General features: G+C 50.3%; 5 protein-coding genes across 5 annotated transcripts; 2 read left to right on the forward strand and 3 right to left on the reverse strand.

The window, feature by feature from the left end:
- Positions 1–1,880: 1,880 nt before the first annotated feature.
- Positions 1,881–3,236, forward strand: HO133_009486 (uncharacterized protein; the record flags this gene model as incomplete). Its single annotated transcript, XM_037300347.1, has 2 exons — positions 1,881–2,658; positions 2,719–3,236. The coding sequence occupies 2 exons, from the start codon at positions 1,881–1,883 to the stop codon at positions 3,234–3,236; spliced, it is 1,296 nt and encodes a 431-aa protein (XP_037154195.1).
- Positions 3,237–3,575: 339 nt separating this feature from the next.
- On the reverse strand, positions 3,576–6,448 carry HO133_009487 (uncharacterized protein; the record flags this gene model as incomplete). The annotated part of the gene is made up of 9 exons (XM_037300348.1): positions 3,576–3,659; positions 3,714–3,773; positions 3,834–4,076; positions 4,163–4,369; positions 4,423–4,505; positions 4,615–5,511; positions 5,570–5,911; positions 6,165–6,293; positions 6,388–6,448. The coding sequence occupies 9 exons, from the start codon at positions 6,446–6,448 to the stop codon at positions 3,576–3,578; spliced, it is 2,106 nt and encodes a 701-aa protein (XP_037154196.1).
- A 303-nt stretch (positions 6,449–6,751) lies between these two features.
- HO133_009488 (uncharacterized protein) lies at positions 6,752–8,857 on the reverse strand (the record flags this gene model as incomplete). Its single annotated transcript, XM_037300349.1, has 2 exons — positions 6,752–8,607; positions 8,662–8,857. 2 exons carry the CDS (start codon positions 8,855–8,857, stop codon positions 6,752–6,754), a joined length of 2,052 nt encoding a protein of 683 aa, XP_037154197.1.
- Positions 8,858–9,157: 300 nt separating this feature from the next.
- On the forward strand, positions 9,158–10,655 carry HO133_009489 (uncharacterized protein; the record flags this gene model as incomplete). The annotated part of the gene is made up of 2 exons (XM_037300350.1): positions 9,158–9,543; positions 9,593–10,655. The coding sequence occupies 2 exons, from the start codon at positions 9,158–9,160 to the stop codon at positions 10,653–10,655; spliced, it is 1,449 nt and encodes a 482-aa protein (XP_037154198.1).
- Positions 10,656–12,407: 1,752 nt separating this feature from the next.
- Positions 12,408–15,067, reverse strand: HO133_009490 (uncharacterized protein; the record flags this gene model as incomplete). Its single annotated transcript, XM_037300351.1, has 11 exons — positions 12,408–12,526; positions 12,585–12,601; positions 12,675–12,700; positions 12,753–13,139; positions 13,193–13,251; positions 13,324–13,522; positions 13,577–13,625; positions 13,678–14,256; positions 14,321–14,385; positions 14,432–14,475; positions 14,533–15,067. 11 exons carry the CDS (start codon positions 15,065–15,067, stop codon positions 12,408–12,410), a joined length of 2,079 nt encoding a protein of 692 aa, XP_037154199.1.
- Between the last annotated feature and the right edge of the window lie 1,121 nt (positions 15,068–16,188).

The following is a 16,188-nucleotide window of genomic DNA, read 5'->3' on the forward strand; positions in this document are numbered from 1 at the left end:
AGAATGGGGGATTCTACTGGGGCCGAACCCATTGCGTGGAAAGTACATGCGCTCGAGCAGGCAACTACCTGGACTCTGAATGTCTCACATTGCCTGATGACTGCTGCAGCTTCTGGGCGGGGTCAAGGAGGGACGCAAAAATCAAGGACTGGACAATCGAGTGGGGGTGTTGCGTTAGTGCATAATACTCTAGCACAAGGCTCTGGAACGGATACTTGATGGCTTTTCGTGGCAGCAAGCGAGTACTCTAGGCTGGGGTTTGTGTAATTCAGCCTGGTGATCACAAGCTATGCAGGTAAGTAGGGCAGTACCCTGCGGCTAACATTCCATCAAAGGAAGTGCTGATGGGAGAGCTACGTATGCGTCTCGCACAGTCCCTTGCCCAGTCAATGCTGCACGTTGCCGGGGGCGACTCGGTTTCTTAGGTGCGGGTAGGAGCATATGAGGAGGCCTGAAATCAGGTAGGATATGTGGGCCAGTAGATTAGAACAATGGTGAATGTCATGAGGCTGATCACTCAGTCCAACAATCGATGTTTGATGTGTACAGACCAATCAAATCAAACGGCTGCTGTGACTTTGTTTCACGGTGGATTCTCGGTTTCTCTACGGTTCTACAGAGTTAGTGTTAAAACTTTTAATACGTCCTCGGATTTCAACGGAATCTTGATCTGTTATCTGCATTTTTTCAACTAGCGTGAAACCCAGTTCCGACAGAGTCCACTCCCTCCAAGCAGAGGGAAGTCACCCCCGCGAGAAACTTATCTAAATCGATTATTTTTGAAGTCAGATCTCTAAAAAGCGTTCAAAAATTCTCTACATTTCCGAGAATTTAGCTCGACAAGCTTGATTTGCAATCTACTAGGATTTGCAATGTTCAAAATCTAATTCTTAAAATTTATTATTCTACAACAATATAATCAAAAACTAGAAAGAAAAGTTAAAAGAATATAAAATATAGTTATTAGAATTTTTTTCTTTTTCTTAATTAGACTTAAATTAATAAAGTTATAAAATAGTATATTAAGATATAATCGTCGAAGTTTATTACGCTATTATATAAATTAATTATTATTACCTCGATTTTAAGAATTCTTAAAAATATAAAAATCGTATTTTATATCCTCTTAGGATTTTTTTCGAGTTTCTTATTATAATGCTATGGAATGATAAATTATAAAGATTAAGTTTTAGAGATTGCAAATCCTAGTAGATTGCAAATTCTAGTGAATATGAGTACTTGTTGTTGGCAATATGGTAGGCTATGCCCAATACAATTAGGGCTAGGGCTAGGGCTATATATGAATATGAATGCTATGTAAATAGATCGCATACATAGATAGGTAGAACATAAGGAAAGAACTTCATGCAAGTGGGCATGGGCCTGATATAAATGCAAAAAGTCGCTTGCCAAATCCATAGCCATGGCTATATGGCTGTTGCCCATGGCTATATGGCTGTAGCCCCCAGCCACATTGTGGCTAATGGCCATAAGCCGTCAAAACCAACACTTGTAGGCTTAGCAACATCGCAACGAATCCCTATATTCGTTTTTCTAATAAAAATAAAACCTATCAGCATATATAACGTGGTATGAATCTATCGGTAGTTTAGTGCTATTACTTAACAGCCGCTGAAAGGTAAAGGTAGTCCCGTAAACAATACATTTTGAATACAGTTCTCTAAACTCATAGCCCTTCACTCAGGTACCTTAGCGTAGTTTTACGCCAAGCCTATAGACGCCCTTCAACATCTCTGATACTTGACGGCCAATACAACTTTCTCACCGAAGGAAGCTCGTCTGAATCACAGCCTCAAACGTCGGCTTTTCAGGCGACTGGTACCAATCACTGATCGCACCCACATCATCCAATCCTGACCATGGCCCCCACCCCAACCTCTTTGCTCTCCACCCACCAGTCCCCCTCCTCCGACCTCCACATCAACCTGCACCCTCTCATACTCCTCACAATCTCCGACTACATAACCCGTCACACGCTCCGCCGCCAGGAAACCCCCATAGTAGGTGCCCTCATCGGCCAACAGTCCGGCCGCTCAGTCAGCCTCGAGCACGCTTTCGAATGCCAGACCGTGCAATACAACGGACAGATACTGCTGCACGAGACGTGGTTCAAAGACCGATTGCAGCAGTACAAAGATGTGCATCTGGCTCCAGCTCTGGAGCTGGTGGGATGGTTCACCACGATCCCCGTGACGGGGCCGGAGGGCGCGCATGTGCCCATCCACCAGCAGATCTTACACACCTACAACGAAACCGCCGTCCTCCTCGCCTTCCACCCGGCCAGCGTGCTCGAAGAAGGGGCAGCGGTGGGCGGCAAGCTCCCGCTCACGATCTACGAGAGCGTCTACGAGAACAACGAAGGCCAAGGCATGGAGGTCGACGGCGCCGAAGCGCCGCTGGAGCTGAAGTTCCGCGAACTGCCCTACAGCGTCGAGACCGGGGAAGCGGAGATGATCAGTGTGGACTTCGTGGCCAGGGGCGGAGGGAACGCCACGGCGATCGACAGCGCAGCGAAGGATACGAAAGGGCAGGCCTCGCAGAAGGCGGTTGGGCAGGTGGACAAGAAGGGGAAAGCGGTGGACAGGGAGAGTAAGGCCGTGGATGATTCGAGCATGTTGAGTTCGGAGGATGAAGAGCGTATGCGACCGCCATTCCACCCTTCACTTCCCGCAATGCCGTTGCTAATAATAGAGGCAGTCATCGCATCCCTCACCGCCCGCGCGAACGCAGTAAAGATGCTCCACGCCCGCATCCAACTTCTCAAAGCCTACCTCACATCCCTGCCACCATCCTACCTCACGACCACCACCACCGATTCCCCCTCAGACCCCACCACACCCCCAACCGACGCCCCAATCTCCGAAATCAACCACCCTCTGCTCCGCTCGATCCTCGCCCTGCTATCGCGACTCCCCCTCCTGTTACCACCGGAACACCACTCCACGTTCCGGCAGGAAACGCTCGCCGAGAAATCGGACGTGGAGCTGGTGTCGTTACTCGGGAGCCTAGGCAGGAGTGTGAAGGAAGCGCGGGAAATGGGGCGGAAGTTCGGGATGGTGGAGGGAGCGAGCAGGGGGAAGGGGAAGAGCGGGTATATGAGCATGGCCGGCGGGGCCATGGATGATGTGTGGAGTCAGGGAGTGAATGGTGATGGCGGGTCGGGAGGTGGATCCAATGGGGAAGGCTTGAGTATGGATGGCGGGTATACAATATGAGAAGGCTATTGGGCCGGATGGCTTGAATATTTTCAGCTCCAACAGAGGAGCAATTCCATTCTTGCATGAGAGTTGGTGAAAATAAATGCATTTAGAGCGGCATAGCATCGGTTTCCACCCATCCAGATTCTAAGAGTAGCAATGCCATCAATATATGAAACAACATTTGCTCCTGTCGCTCCTGCTGCCTATCAAGCTAGCGGAGTAAGCGGGTATCTCTGCGAACTTTAATAGCCATAGCAAGCAGTGTAAAACCGAAAGAATATCTTTCACCCAATGGTTTCTCTCCGTCAGGGTTCAAACCTGCCCTACTCTGGGCCGTGAGGCACTCGTCGCGGCTCAGTACCCATACCCACCTGGCGTCATTTCCACGCGCAGCAGATAGCGGAGCTTGACCTGGGCTATGTCGTAGGCGATGTATTCCTACTCTCTGTAAGCGCGGGGTTTCTGGGTAGAATGGAAGAGGTGAGAGCGTACGTTGTATTGCAGATAGCTAGACGCATAGTTCGCCGGACCTGGCTCCTTGGTCGTGTTAGGCTGTCACTTTCGGTCAGTATCACCCCAGTCCTCAACAATCTGGCTGGAGCAAACACATACCATCATCACCCCTTTTAAATCCGCATTCACGCAACCCGCATCTTTCCAACCCCTAGGAGCAGTAGCACCTCTACCCCAGGTGGCAATGCATCCGTGCTGTTTAGCCAATTCCGCAGCATCAGAACGGCCGATTTCGAGTTCGAGCATCGGTTTGCCGAGTTCGACTTCGCAAAGGAGAAGGAGGCCGGTGTTACTGGAAGCATGGGACTGGCAGTAATTGGCGGATTTGGAGGAAATGTCGGCCTATGGTGGTGTCAGTAATGGGATTGCATGGCCTATTGCATGGCTTGTCGGGGTTTTATTTGGAAGGAATAAAAATGGGCGTGTACCAGGTAGACGCCCTTGCCAAACGCGTAGCCGTTTACTGGAGCTTCTGGAGGAGCGATACGAAGGCCTTGAGACAGGATACCGCCGTAGTTGGTGACTCGAGAGCCATGCCAGAGAAGACGGCGGTCGCTACCTTTTGCTTTTGCGTAAGGTGACTGCTCGAAACGCTCCTCTTCGCCGTTACGCTCGATGCGGAAGATGTCTTGGACCTAAAGATACGGGGTAAGTGTCTGGAGATTGACTGAAGCGGACAGAGCTGTACCTTGAATGAGAGATGATGGGTATGTCCGTGAGATTTGATCAGGTACTCCTGGAGGAGCGTGAATTCGTCCGAGACGATGTTGACTGAGGAGACATCAGTCAATGAGATTATGTCACAGTTCAGAGCCAGCAATGATGGAGCACTAAGAATAACAAGACCACAATCTGCTACAAGAGAGGAATCAAAGCTTACGAGGCGTCATCTCCCGCAATCCTAGCCCAGCAAATTGGCGATCGAGCGCATTGATAGCAACGTCTCCCCCGGTGTCTTTCATGATGACATGAGCAATCTGCATATCGCTCAGTGATTCCATCAAGCTGATTTCCTTCTTCAACTTCTCATCGGATGAGATTACTGGCGGTCGGTTCCGACCGAAAGCATGAGGGATGACGGTATAGAAAGCGTTACTGCAAGCTGCAATGGCGTCAAGCCAAGTCATGTTGTGCTTGCTGTCGGCGATAGATGGATCCATAAGCAGTTCACCAAGGTCTCTGAGGATCTCGAAACCCCTCTCCAAAGTGCGCTTGCTCAGCTTCCCTAGAGGTAGCTTGTTTGCGTCGTAGTCCAATTCCCGCATCGTATCTGCGAAGTACTGCTGGTTGAAGATTAACTCCATGAGTCGCTGGACGGATTTTGGAAGTGCACTGTCAGCTCGCTCGACATGGCTAACAGTGGCCCCCTTCTTCGAGGCTCCACTGGTGCTAGCAGTAGGTAGATCTTCCGCATCATCATCATAATCATCATCATCATCATCAGAGTCGTCTTCGTACTTGCGTTCGATGAAGGTGTAGTATCCTTTCTGCCTACTTCCCTTTGGCGCGTCGAATCTGTTGGACCAGGTGACTCCAGCTTTCTCTTTGAACTTCTTCTCAAAGGAGACCATTGCGCTTTCCAAGCTACCATCCCCAAGAGTCGTGCCTTTCCCTGATTCGCCAACTCTACCCCAGCGTGTCCAAGTCTTGTAATCGCCAGCCCCAGACACAAGAACCTGAACACGGTAGAACTTGTTGTTGTTTTCCCCTGCGTTTGTTTGGTTCAAGGCCGCATCGTAGATCATCCCATCCTCGCCAATGTATACTCGGTGAGTCCCTGTTACCGTCAGTTGGTAAGGCTTCCGCCTGGAAAGACTCGCGATCAGAAGTCTTACCTGCAAGAAGGCATCTCTCGTCCACTGGGATCAGAAGGGAACCAGACTTTGCTCTCTGCACGTCCTTGTGCTTCTTCGTAGGCGGCTGTTCCACAGCTTTGTCGACATCGGAATGGTCTTCTTCGATCGGGGTCGGGCTTCGCGGCCGCTTCCTGCCCTTACCTTTGGTGTCGTTTTGTTTGGAAGGCGCGAGGTCCATTGAGCTGGTAGCGTTGTTTTGATCAGAACCTGTTTGATCGAGTGAGAATTGAGCTTCATCGGCACGGGTTTGGCTCTTGGTCGAAGCCGTGAGCCAGTCGAAGCTGACGATTTTGATGTCAGGCAATTTGCTAGCTTCCTGGACTTTTACAGAGACAAGCACCGAACGTTAGCTGAGTGTAGAGTGAAGGAGGAGAAGGTAGGCTGCAAAGAGCCATGTTGAGGAGATGCGGTGAGCTGAGCGAGAGGTGAAGGATGACAACAGGGAGAGATCTGACTGCTTGTTGGAAACGACCCGAGTTTTCAAGAGAGCAGATATTCAAAGTCAGGAACAGAACATGTAAAGAGACGATTGACGCCATGGGTAGTTGGAAGGATGAATAGCTGAAGGTCTCACCTTTCTCGGCCTGGGCTTCGATGTGCTTAGCAGTTGTAATAAGGTGTGTAACCCACCAAGCCTCCTCCTCTTGAGAGATCTTGGTGCTGTGTTTGCCGCCATTCTTCTTGATCAAGGCTGCAATCTTCGCTTTGCAATGTAGAGCAAGGTTAGAAATCGAAAGGTACCTTGTGGAATCTTGCGCTGAGCGTAAAGCAGCGTGGTGTGAGGATTACTTGCTTACCATGCGTCTCGTCGAACTTCCCGCTCAAGGCTATTACGCAGTCCTTGAGTGGAGTGGCCATGTTTGCAAGTAATTTGGTTGTTGAGTGTCAATATTCAAGATGGGGGATGGAGATGGGAAGATATATTTCCATTGTTATTGTAATCTTTTTGGCGGCAGATTTCCGCCCCTCTAGGCTTAGCGTCAGGCACCAGGTACATATTTCTTGGCGTTTTTGGAGTATGTGAGACACTGCGCAACACTCGTATAATGCAGAACGAAGAACTTGAAGTTAATAATATAGCGAAGTAAAAGCTGTCGTCTAGTCATCCCAAAGGTCTGTAAAGACAAGCAACACACCGTAAAATTCTATGAGAAACCTTCTCTATCCGCTTTTCCATGCTCCAGGGTAAGATGCTTCTAACGGCGTGCTGGGAATCGAATGGAACTCCTCGTCCTCATGAGCTACTGCCTTGGCAAGTCCTTCATTCTCCTTTCCAATACTAACAGCAGGTCCGCTGTTCGCCTCCTGGTCCTCCATCCTAATGGGCGTTTCTGCAGGCGCACGAGAGTAGTCTGATCCGCTCATTGAGACTTCATCGAAACCATCCTTCTTCGGCGACAGCCTTTCAAAATCATGATTGGGAGCTAGGTGAACTTCAGTCAGCTGGTCCTCAAGCCCGCCTTGAACTTCTGGGTGGGAGCCTTCGCTTTCGCCGTTGATTTGATCATGTGGTGGACCACCGAGATTGATACCCAACCCTGATTCTTCATGGTCTTGTGCAAGAGGACTTGTGGGTAGATCGAGACTAGCGCTCTTCGACCCTGAATTCCGGTAAGGACTTCGGGGTGGTAGAGCTGGTGGTATCCTCTTAGGTATGGTAACCACCTTGGCTTTCTGGATGACTGGCATCTCGCGGGCTTCTTCCTCGTGACTATCCAGATCATGAACAGGCTCACCATCGTCAACATCATCTGCAAGGTTCTGTGACGTCTTCGTGACTGGGCTATGGCTTCCTGGTCCTTTGGCTGAATCTGCGAAGGTTGGCATCTGCAGTGGCTCAGCGGTCTGCGTGCCCCGATCGATGCTGGCAATGCTGAGCCGACCACTGTCTCTTCTGGAATCTCTCTTTGCGACACTGTTCTGTCGATTGAAATTGCTGAAGATTGGGCTGTGTGGTGAAGGTTTGTATTCAAAGGCATCGCTGCTTGGCCTACCCTTTGTGCCAGCTTCTGTGATCTCCTTGATCTCCATACCTTGCTCCTCTAAGGCGTGGACTCCATAAGGGTCTGGGTCATCTTCCGAGGGTGGCAGACCGAACCCCGTACCTGGATCATCCGCCACTTCAAAGTCCCCAGGTGTAGGCTCGGCTGGTGCTATCAAGCCTTCATCGACATTGTCACCCTGAGCTGCCTTGATCGTAGCCATGAGTGTCCGAGTCTCGTATGGGTCGTGCCTGACTTTGCCTGCTAGGATTTCCGCAACAGACAACTTTTGTCCGTAAAATCTCTCATTCTCATCCCCTCGCTCGATGATCAATGTCCCATCGATTTGCACCCCAGCGTAGAACCCTCGGCTCTTCATGTAATTGAATACGGGTGCCTGTCTCTTATGCAGCTCCGTCTCCAATATCCCACCTATCCCAACCGGCCCAGCCACGACACTGATCTCCCCTCCAAGCGTAGCCCGTACTTTGGTGAACGCTTCCAGCGCCTTCTCCGTGTTGATGACCACCACGCAATCGTAGATGTCGACACCAACCATGAATCCTAGGCCTGCGGTGTGTAGTAATATGCCAGAAGGCGGTGACCAACTGCCATCCTCCTTCCTGCCAACCAAAATCCCCGATCCTCCAGCTCCACTGACCCACAAGCCTGTCCTCATAGTTGTAAAGATTGCTAGCCCCTTCGCTCTCTTGATCACTTCCGTCGGTATCTTCTTTATTACCCTCTGTTTCCCGCTAGGCTTATCAGCATCAATGACACCGTTAGAGAGGTGGTTCTCGTCCTCCACATAGAAGCCATCTTTGCAAAAACTGCGCAGGATTCGCGCAGCCTTGTCTGATTCTTTATCGAGCGTAGTTGGCCAGAACGCTTCCGATCCTAATTTGTTTGAGAGTTTGTTCACCGGAGCACCAAGTTTGTCGACGAGGTTGTATACTTTGTCGAAGCCTTGTTTTGAAGTCGTCTTAGTCGTAGACCAGCTAGGAAGCGCAGGGAATTGGATCGGCATATTGGTAACTTGGCGGGTATCAGAAGTGCAGCGCAATCGGTTGGAAGCGCATTAGAGATTACCTCCTTCGCATGGAAGGCGAAGAGCTCTAAGGATGCTCGAGGAAAGCGATTGTTTAGCCTCCACGGCGCAATGTTTGCTCAAGGTGTACTGTTGTATGCGATATCTTGGAGAATTCGTACTGCAAACGCCGATCTTCCGTCTGCTTCTGCTACTCGTACCGTGTTCCTTCCGGCAGACACCGAACCACTCTCCCATTCGACACTCATGCCAAGAGATACTCAAGCTTGAACATGCAGCCCAATTGTTAGTGCTTTGTCTGACCAGGCCGCCCCCAGATCTTTGACCTTCAAATATCTCGAAAGATGATTCGCAGAAGCGGTGAATACTAGCCCTGGTGCTCCCTCGGGAATACTTTTCGGCCATGGCTCGGAAGTCCGAGGTGCTATCCGTATTCCCCACGTCGTCATACATACGGATCTGTCTCGAGACAATTGCAGCTCTCAAGCATGAAAAAAAAAGGTTAAACATTGATGCTATGCAAGGCGCGTCTACAGCATGGCTTCGAGAGCAAAATCCTTCCTGTTCAACGTAGCTGAAGAGCTCGGCGTGTTCTCCATAGCACAATCCTCCAGAGATACTAAGCTCTTATGTCTGCAGCGATTCACCCGACTGTTTGCCTACGGAGCGTCGACGCTCATACTCGCCCTCTATCTCTCGAGTCTTGGCACCTCGGATGCTCGCATTGGACTTTTCATGACCCTCACCCTCCTCGGAGATGTTGTTATCAGCTTCCTCCTTACACTTGTCGCCGACGGGCTAGGAAGAAGGCGGATTCTCATACTTGGGGCGGCATTGATGAGTGCAAGTGGTGTTGTGTTTGCCCTGAGTGGAAACTACTGGGTTCTGGTGGCAGCGAGTATATTTGGTGTCATAAGCCCGAGGTACGTACCTTCTCGCACCTTAAGACGGAAGATGCTGATTGTCAACTAGTGGCAACGAAATCGGTCCATTCAGAGCAATCGAGGAGTCCACACTTGCCCAGCTCACGGCCAAAGAGATACGCAGCGACATCTTCGCCTGGTATACATTACTTGGCAACGCGGGCACGGCATGCGGTTCTGTCGCGTGTGGCTGGATAGTACAGGCGCATCTCAGAGGAGGAGAATGGTCCGAGACAAGTGCCTACCGAATCATATTCGGCATCTACGCTATTCTGGGAATCGTCAAGCTTCTGCTCGCTCTCATGCTAAGCGACAAATGCGAGCCCGAACAGCCAAAGCAGGAATACGATGAGGTGCATCAGATGGACGACGTGGAGTTTGAAGGTTTGCTCTCGGATGACGAAGACAGCCAAGAACAGCATGTCCGATCGAAGGCACGCGCACCGCTTCCGGAAATGAAGAGGAAATCGATCTGGCCAGCAATCTCCCCTGCCTCGCGCAGTATCCTCATCAAGCTCTGTCTGCTTTTCGCCGTCGACTCTCTGGCTTCTGGTCTCGTCCCCTTGTCTTGGATCACCTATTTCTTCAATCGCAAGTTCAAAATCCCAGAAGGCCAACTTGGCACCCTGTTCTTCGCCACGAACATCATTTCCTCCATCTCAAACCTTGCAGCGTCTTCACTCGCAAAGCGAATTGGATTGATCAAGACCATGGTCTTTACACATTTACCTTCGGCCATTTTCCTCGCCCTTATACCACTCCCTAGCCATGCGTGGTTGTCCATGACGTTCCTCATCCTCCGGTCCTGCATGCAGAACATGGACCAAGCCCCCCGTCAGGCCTTTCTTTCCGCCGCAGTCTTACCTAGCGAGAGAACGGCTATCATGGGTGTCGTCAATGTCGTGAAGACTCTCAGCCAGAGCGGTGGACCGATTGCTACAGGCTGGCTCGCAGAGATTGGGAAGTTCTGGGTGGCTTTCTTGATCGCTGGGGCGATGAAAGCAAGCTACGACTTGGCGATGCTGAAGATGTTCTTGGGCTACAAGAGCCGTGAAGAGGAAGAAGAAGAAAACAAAAGGCATCACCAGGAAACGGAGAATGGTACCGCCTGATCGATAAACTTTTGAAGGCACAATCTCTGCAAAAGAGAATCTAGATCTCGTATATTTGCCCTAGAATAAAACCTCACTCGCCCATCCATTGTCATCGTTCTTAACTTTACTTGCGGTCGTCGGCTGTTTTATGGCTGAAGAACATTTACATGGCCTGACGAGAGAAGACGACAGAGACCTGCCTCTCGCTCGCTCACTCAAGCTTACCGTTCCCATATACACAGCAAGCGAGCCGGGCCATCGAAGTGACGTCGTAATTTCTACCAAGTTTATGATAGGCCAGCAGCAACACAACCCGCATCTCTCACCGCCCTCTAATACACCAGCACCAGCACCATCATCTCGTCCCCCCCGCAGCCCAATCCCGCAGCGACCCCATCCCCCATCTCATCCTCTCATCCTCTCATCCTCTCATCCTCTTATCCTCTCATCCTCTCATCCTTTGCAGCTCTCAAAGTTGGAGCCCCGTCGCCTTTTCAGCACTTTTCGCTCACGATACGTTGACGGTGTCTCCTTTTCTTTTCCTGTCAAGAGACGCTACGCTACCTGAAAAGCGACGGGGGCGGGTTGAGTGCGCCCGTTTCCGGACAGCGTCAACTGCTGAGAACCGGCGCGAACACGATCCGTTCCATATAAATTTTTGTAAGAGTATGTGGCAAAGAGTATGTATAGGGGTCGATGGAATTGAAAAAGTCCGACAGTTGCTAGGGAATTGTAACGATTTCATAACCTTCTCGTTTTCAAATTCCCCTAAAAATCCTTGTTCTATCTACAAGGAATTTCCTTTATTAAAACATTTCTTCCTTCCTCATATGAATTCACATACCCTCTACGCATACTCCCAACCATCGCGAGCATCCCTGCAGCACCATTCCACACGCAGTGCGGCTCACCTCCTCTCTCTTTCAAGGGCTCAGGGTCAGTACACGACAGAAGCGTCGGAGCGGCGCTCAATGCGATAGCTACGTACGACCGACAGCAGCGAGCTGTTCAGTCCGCACACGGTACGCTCGCCGGGGGAATGATTTTTTCCCTCCGGTATAGCGGCGCCTGTGCCCGTTCAAAGATGGAATACACGCGGTGTTGGCTCTCAGTCAGAGCTGCGTTTGGGAGTTCGAGTCTGCGTCAGGATCTCCATTCACACATTCGGGGAGTGATTCCAATCCTCTTGCCGCGGCGTCACTGATGAGACAACATTTGCATCTGCAAAGCACAAACCCGATCTATCAGGTCCTTCGTTTAGCCAGTTTCTCTTCGAATTCCGTGCGACGAGACCTGAGATGCTTCAGGGGGGATTGAGACGGGAATGTCAGACCAGGAGTGAAGGAGAGCATAGGACACTTGGGAGGAAGGTCAGTATGTTATGTTGTTGGTGGGGCGTGGCTTTGGCACGAGGATGGTTAGAGACGAGAAATCTCTCGAGGTCGAGCCGTGAACTACGATAATTAATATACTACATCGACTCGAGACAGTCTCATTCACTGTAACCTTTCATCCTCAAGACTGTCAGATGTATCGAACATTTGAGCTTGAGTCTACAAGTTTTTTTTTCGTTTGGTCTCCGGAGCTCGCACTCCCGCAAACCATCTGGGTTAGAACATATTTATGTGGCAGATACAGAATCATTGAGGATTTGCGCGGGCCACAAGGGGCAGGGAATCGGTCTCCTGTACTAATTCTTCAATGACAAACTCTTGTGGTCGGCTACACGATGATCCGCAATTTCTTGCAAAATCAACGTGATCGACAACATCAGATGCTTATCCAGCGGGCCATGAACGTCTTCGTTATCTCCTTGGCTTCATCTACCAGGCCTAGCTCAAGCATGAGCTGCACGCTTCCCCGAATGCCAGACTCCAAGGCGGAGGCAACTAGAGATCAGTCAGCAATTTTGTCTTTCTCGAGCAGGACTCGGTTCTTGTGGCATACTCCACGCGTGCGTATAGCTCGAGGCGAGTTAGCAGGATGATTTTCAATGAAGCTGGGATGTGGACTTTGTCGGAGAAGCGGATGGCTTACCTTGTGTGTTCCCCAACAAAAATCATCTGCTCCAACGTCAGCCGGCTTACCATACAAGTCTGCAGGGAATTCACTTGCATTGTTCTCGGTCTTGAAGTAAGCGGGAATATACAGCTCGTGCATGCCAATGGATGGCGACGCCCAGCTGGCGCTCTCCAACGGATCGAGCACCCAGCATTTCCTGTTATATTTGCCGGTGTACTGAATCCGCGCCACGTCTCCATGTATCTCAATCATCGCGTTCAAGACGTACTGGACATGCTCTTCTTCCGTCAATGAAGCAAACCGAAGACCGAAGTCCGCATCTGTATAGCTCGCCAACATAACGCCTGGGCCCGTGGCATTGAGATTATAGCTGGGGTAGCAAACTTCGCCAATACCTGGAATATCTGTCGTAGTGGAACAACTGCCAAAGATTGGCAGCTCAAAGTGTTCCCAGAAACGTGTCTGAAATTGGAGCGCGACCTGCGGCTGATGAGCCTGGGACAGTTCCATGAAGCTACGGAGCAGAGTCTCACCTTGCAGACAGTGGTATACGGCACAGCACTAATTGCATCCGTGAGAGTTGGATCAAATACTGTTCTCAGTCAGCAAGACAGACCAGTTTCACAGGTAAGGAAGCACATGCAGGTGTTCGGGAACCGCCAACTTCGGACCTTGGAGAACGGCACAGCAATCATCGCATAGTCATAGGTCGCATTCTGGAATGCAACGTCGGTGAAGCTATTCTTCCATGACAACTGGACCTGGTTGGTCTCGGGCAAAAACTCCGCTCTCTCGATCATACGATTCATGGTCGTGATAGCACCAACATGCGGATAGAACGAGTATGGCAGTCGATTAAGCCCCTAAATCTTGCTAAGTGACGGATGCTATGCACTCAATGTTTGACCAAAACTTACCCCGTCAATGGTCCTCCACTTTGTAGCTGAAAAGTATTCGCAGTCGTAGCTGGTGTGTTGCGTCAGCACATCAGGCTTCGCAAGTGAAGAGTGCACCATACATATCTTCCCAAAAAGAATCTCCGCCTTCTCCTGCCGCTGATGTTGAGATTACCTGATCGGTAACATTGAGCGAGTACTTGAGGACATTGTGGAAGTAAGCAAACTCCGACCAGTCGTCACCTCCAAGACCATCCAAGCCAGTGTCAAGAAATGCCTTGTGGGCTGTGAATTGATTTTTTGCTGCAGCCGCCATGAGAGTCGGATCGCAGACTATATCGTTGTAGGTGTTTGTCAATTTGGTGACAAGTGGATCGATGGGGATTTGCGCAGTCAAATTCTTGTTGTTCTTCGCCTCAGTGATGGTTGGCGGTAGGCCATTCGGCTTCTTGATCCCGTGGAAATATTGTAATCCGTTCGGGTTATTCTGGATCCAGGGAATGAAATTTACGGTGAAGTTTGCATGGCCTTTGTTCAGCGTGTTCATAAACTCGGCAAGCTGGAAGGTGAGCTTCATGTCATTGACTTGCAGCGTCTCGTTTGTTCCCGCATATTGGATACTCTCCGGGAAGCGCATAGGTCCCATCTCCTGGTATTGGTAATCAAATGGACCGCCTTCCAGATATGCTGTGTGGACGCGACTTGAGATTGATGGTACTAACGGTCAGCGCGCATGCTCGCCTCGCTCCCATTGCGGCTGCTTACCCTCCAAGTCTCTGGCCGGCCTCTATTATCTCCAAATTGTGGAAGCCACTCATGTTCAGACACAACTGCGAGACACGTTAGGACCGCTAATTTCAAGATAGTGTCACCCACAAATGTCATCAAGCCAGCCATGCCAGCTCCCACAATGGCAATTTCTGCGCACTGGATCAGCATTACGCCCACATTTTGCTAATACTTCCCATCGAACATACTCTTTGCCTTGGCCTCATTGACACTGACAGTTCCAATCTCCTTCTGCTTTAGCAACTCGACCCCATCGAACCAAGGACCCTGCGCATCGATGCCACTTGCATTGGTCATAGGGATGCTCGCCCTCTTACTTAACCTCGTCCCTCGATCCAACTCTCGCTTCTTAATCCAGGGTCTGCTAAACTTGTTGACCTCCAACGGCTCACTGCGCCCAACGAGCTCGTGCCGTGCGGACCAAGCGGAAAGGCAGCCGTTTGTGGGGATATCTTCGGGAAGGATCCAGACCAGACGGTCGGAGCCTTGTTCGATTACTGTGGAGATGGTGTGATGCGCTTCATGCTGGCTGGTTGCAGAGTGGCACCCGCCGTATGAGACTGTGAAAGGGTAGGCAGAACTGTCTACGCTGGTGATATGCACGTTTGCTGATTGAGAGTCGAGCGGAATCTTGACTGAAAGCTTCAGAGGCAAGTTGTTGGAGGTAGCAATGGTGAAAGTGGCAATGAGGCTCAGCAGCCAGATACAATTGACGCTCATCATGTTGCAAACTTATCGAAATGAAGCAACGGTTCGAACTGAAAAGAGATGACGGGGCTTTGAGGATTTATATATGCTTCTATCTCTCGATCCCATCGGCTGGCAGCGTGCATATTTGGCTTGGCGCCAAGGTGCATAAGCACGGAGGTGGCCAGTCGATGGGATCCTTCGGATAAAAAGACGTTGCTGCACCGGCTGCAAAGTTAGTACTATCCATGCAGGGCTCTTTCTCCCTAAGCCGTCCCCGCACTTTTCAATACCTCGTGATCGCGGGGTGACAATACGACGTATGCACAAGGTAATCAGTCTCAATCGTAAGTTGACTTACCCATGTCCCGACAACTACATGGCTTTGTAACATGCGTTGATAGCCTGAAAATTGAACTCGGTCCGAGACACTTATTTCTCTCAAATGCAGACCACGTGCACATCAGCTCCAAGAAGGGAAGGTGGTTTTCACGCATCTTGTGGCGGTAAGAAACCCCTCACAAGGGTTTTGGTCCGAAGGGTACGCATACCGAAAAGAGCGAAGCGCATGAGATGAGCCAGATTGAAGGCAGCGTTGTCTAGTAATGCTACATGGAAAGCAATACTCACCAGATTGTTGATTGTCTGACGGACGTGACGAAACCGTCTGAGAGGGCTCAACTGACGGACTCAGTGGTAGGACTCTTCGGCAATAATCAAGTACAACATGCTCTGAAGATAATGGTAGGCATCAGTTTTGGCAATGACTATGTAGTCAAAGAAGAAGACAGTAGTCTGCCCCCAACTCAGTCGGGAAATGGGTTGCTCAGGGCTGCCGCTTTTAGCGCGTGAGCTAAGTGATCGATGCGACTCACTCAATTCTATGAATGTTCGCATTGTGTGGCTATTTATTTACCTATGTGACACACGAAACGGGCATGCTTCACCGTCCTGACTTTCCTAAAGTTCAGCATATGCTTAGGGTTAATGTAGTTCTGCGACCACGTATTTCAGTCATCAGCCCCAGGGTCTTCGATACATGCATGGAAATACTATGCAACCTTGGCGCCGAGAGCAATTTCTGAAGCTGAATTCCAGCTCTACAACCTGAACCTCAAGCAAAAGGTCTTTGAGATCGTGGCATAGGTGGGTAATCT

The sequence above is a fragment of the Letharia lupina genome (genome assembly GCF_014066315.1).
Source record: "Letharia lupina isolate WasteWater1 chromosome Unknown contig_7, whole genome shotgun sequence".
Classification (NCBI taxonomy): domain Eukaryota; kingdom Fungi; phylum Ascomycota; class Lecanoromycetes; order Lecanorales; family Parmeliaceae; genus Letharia; species Letharia lupina.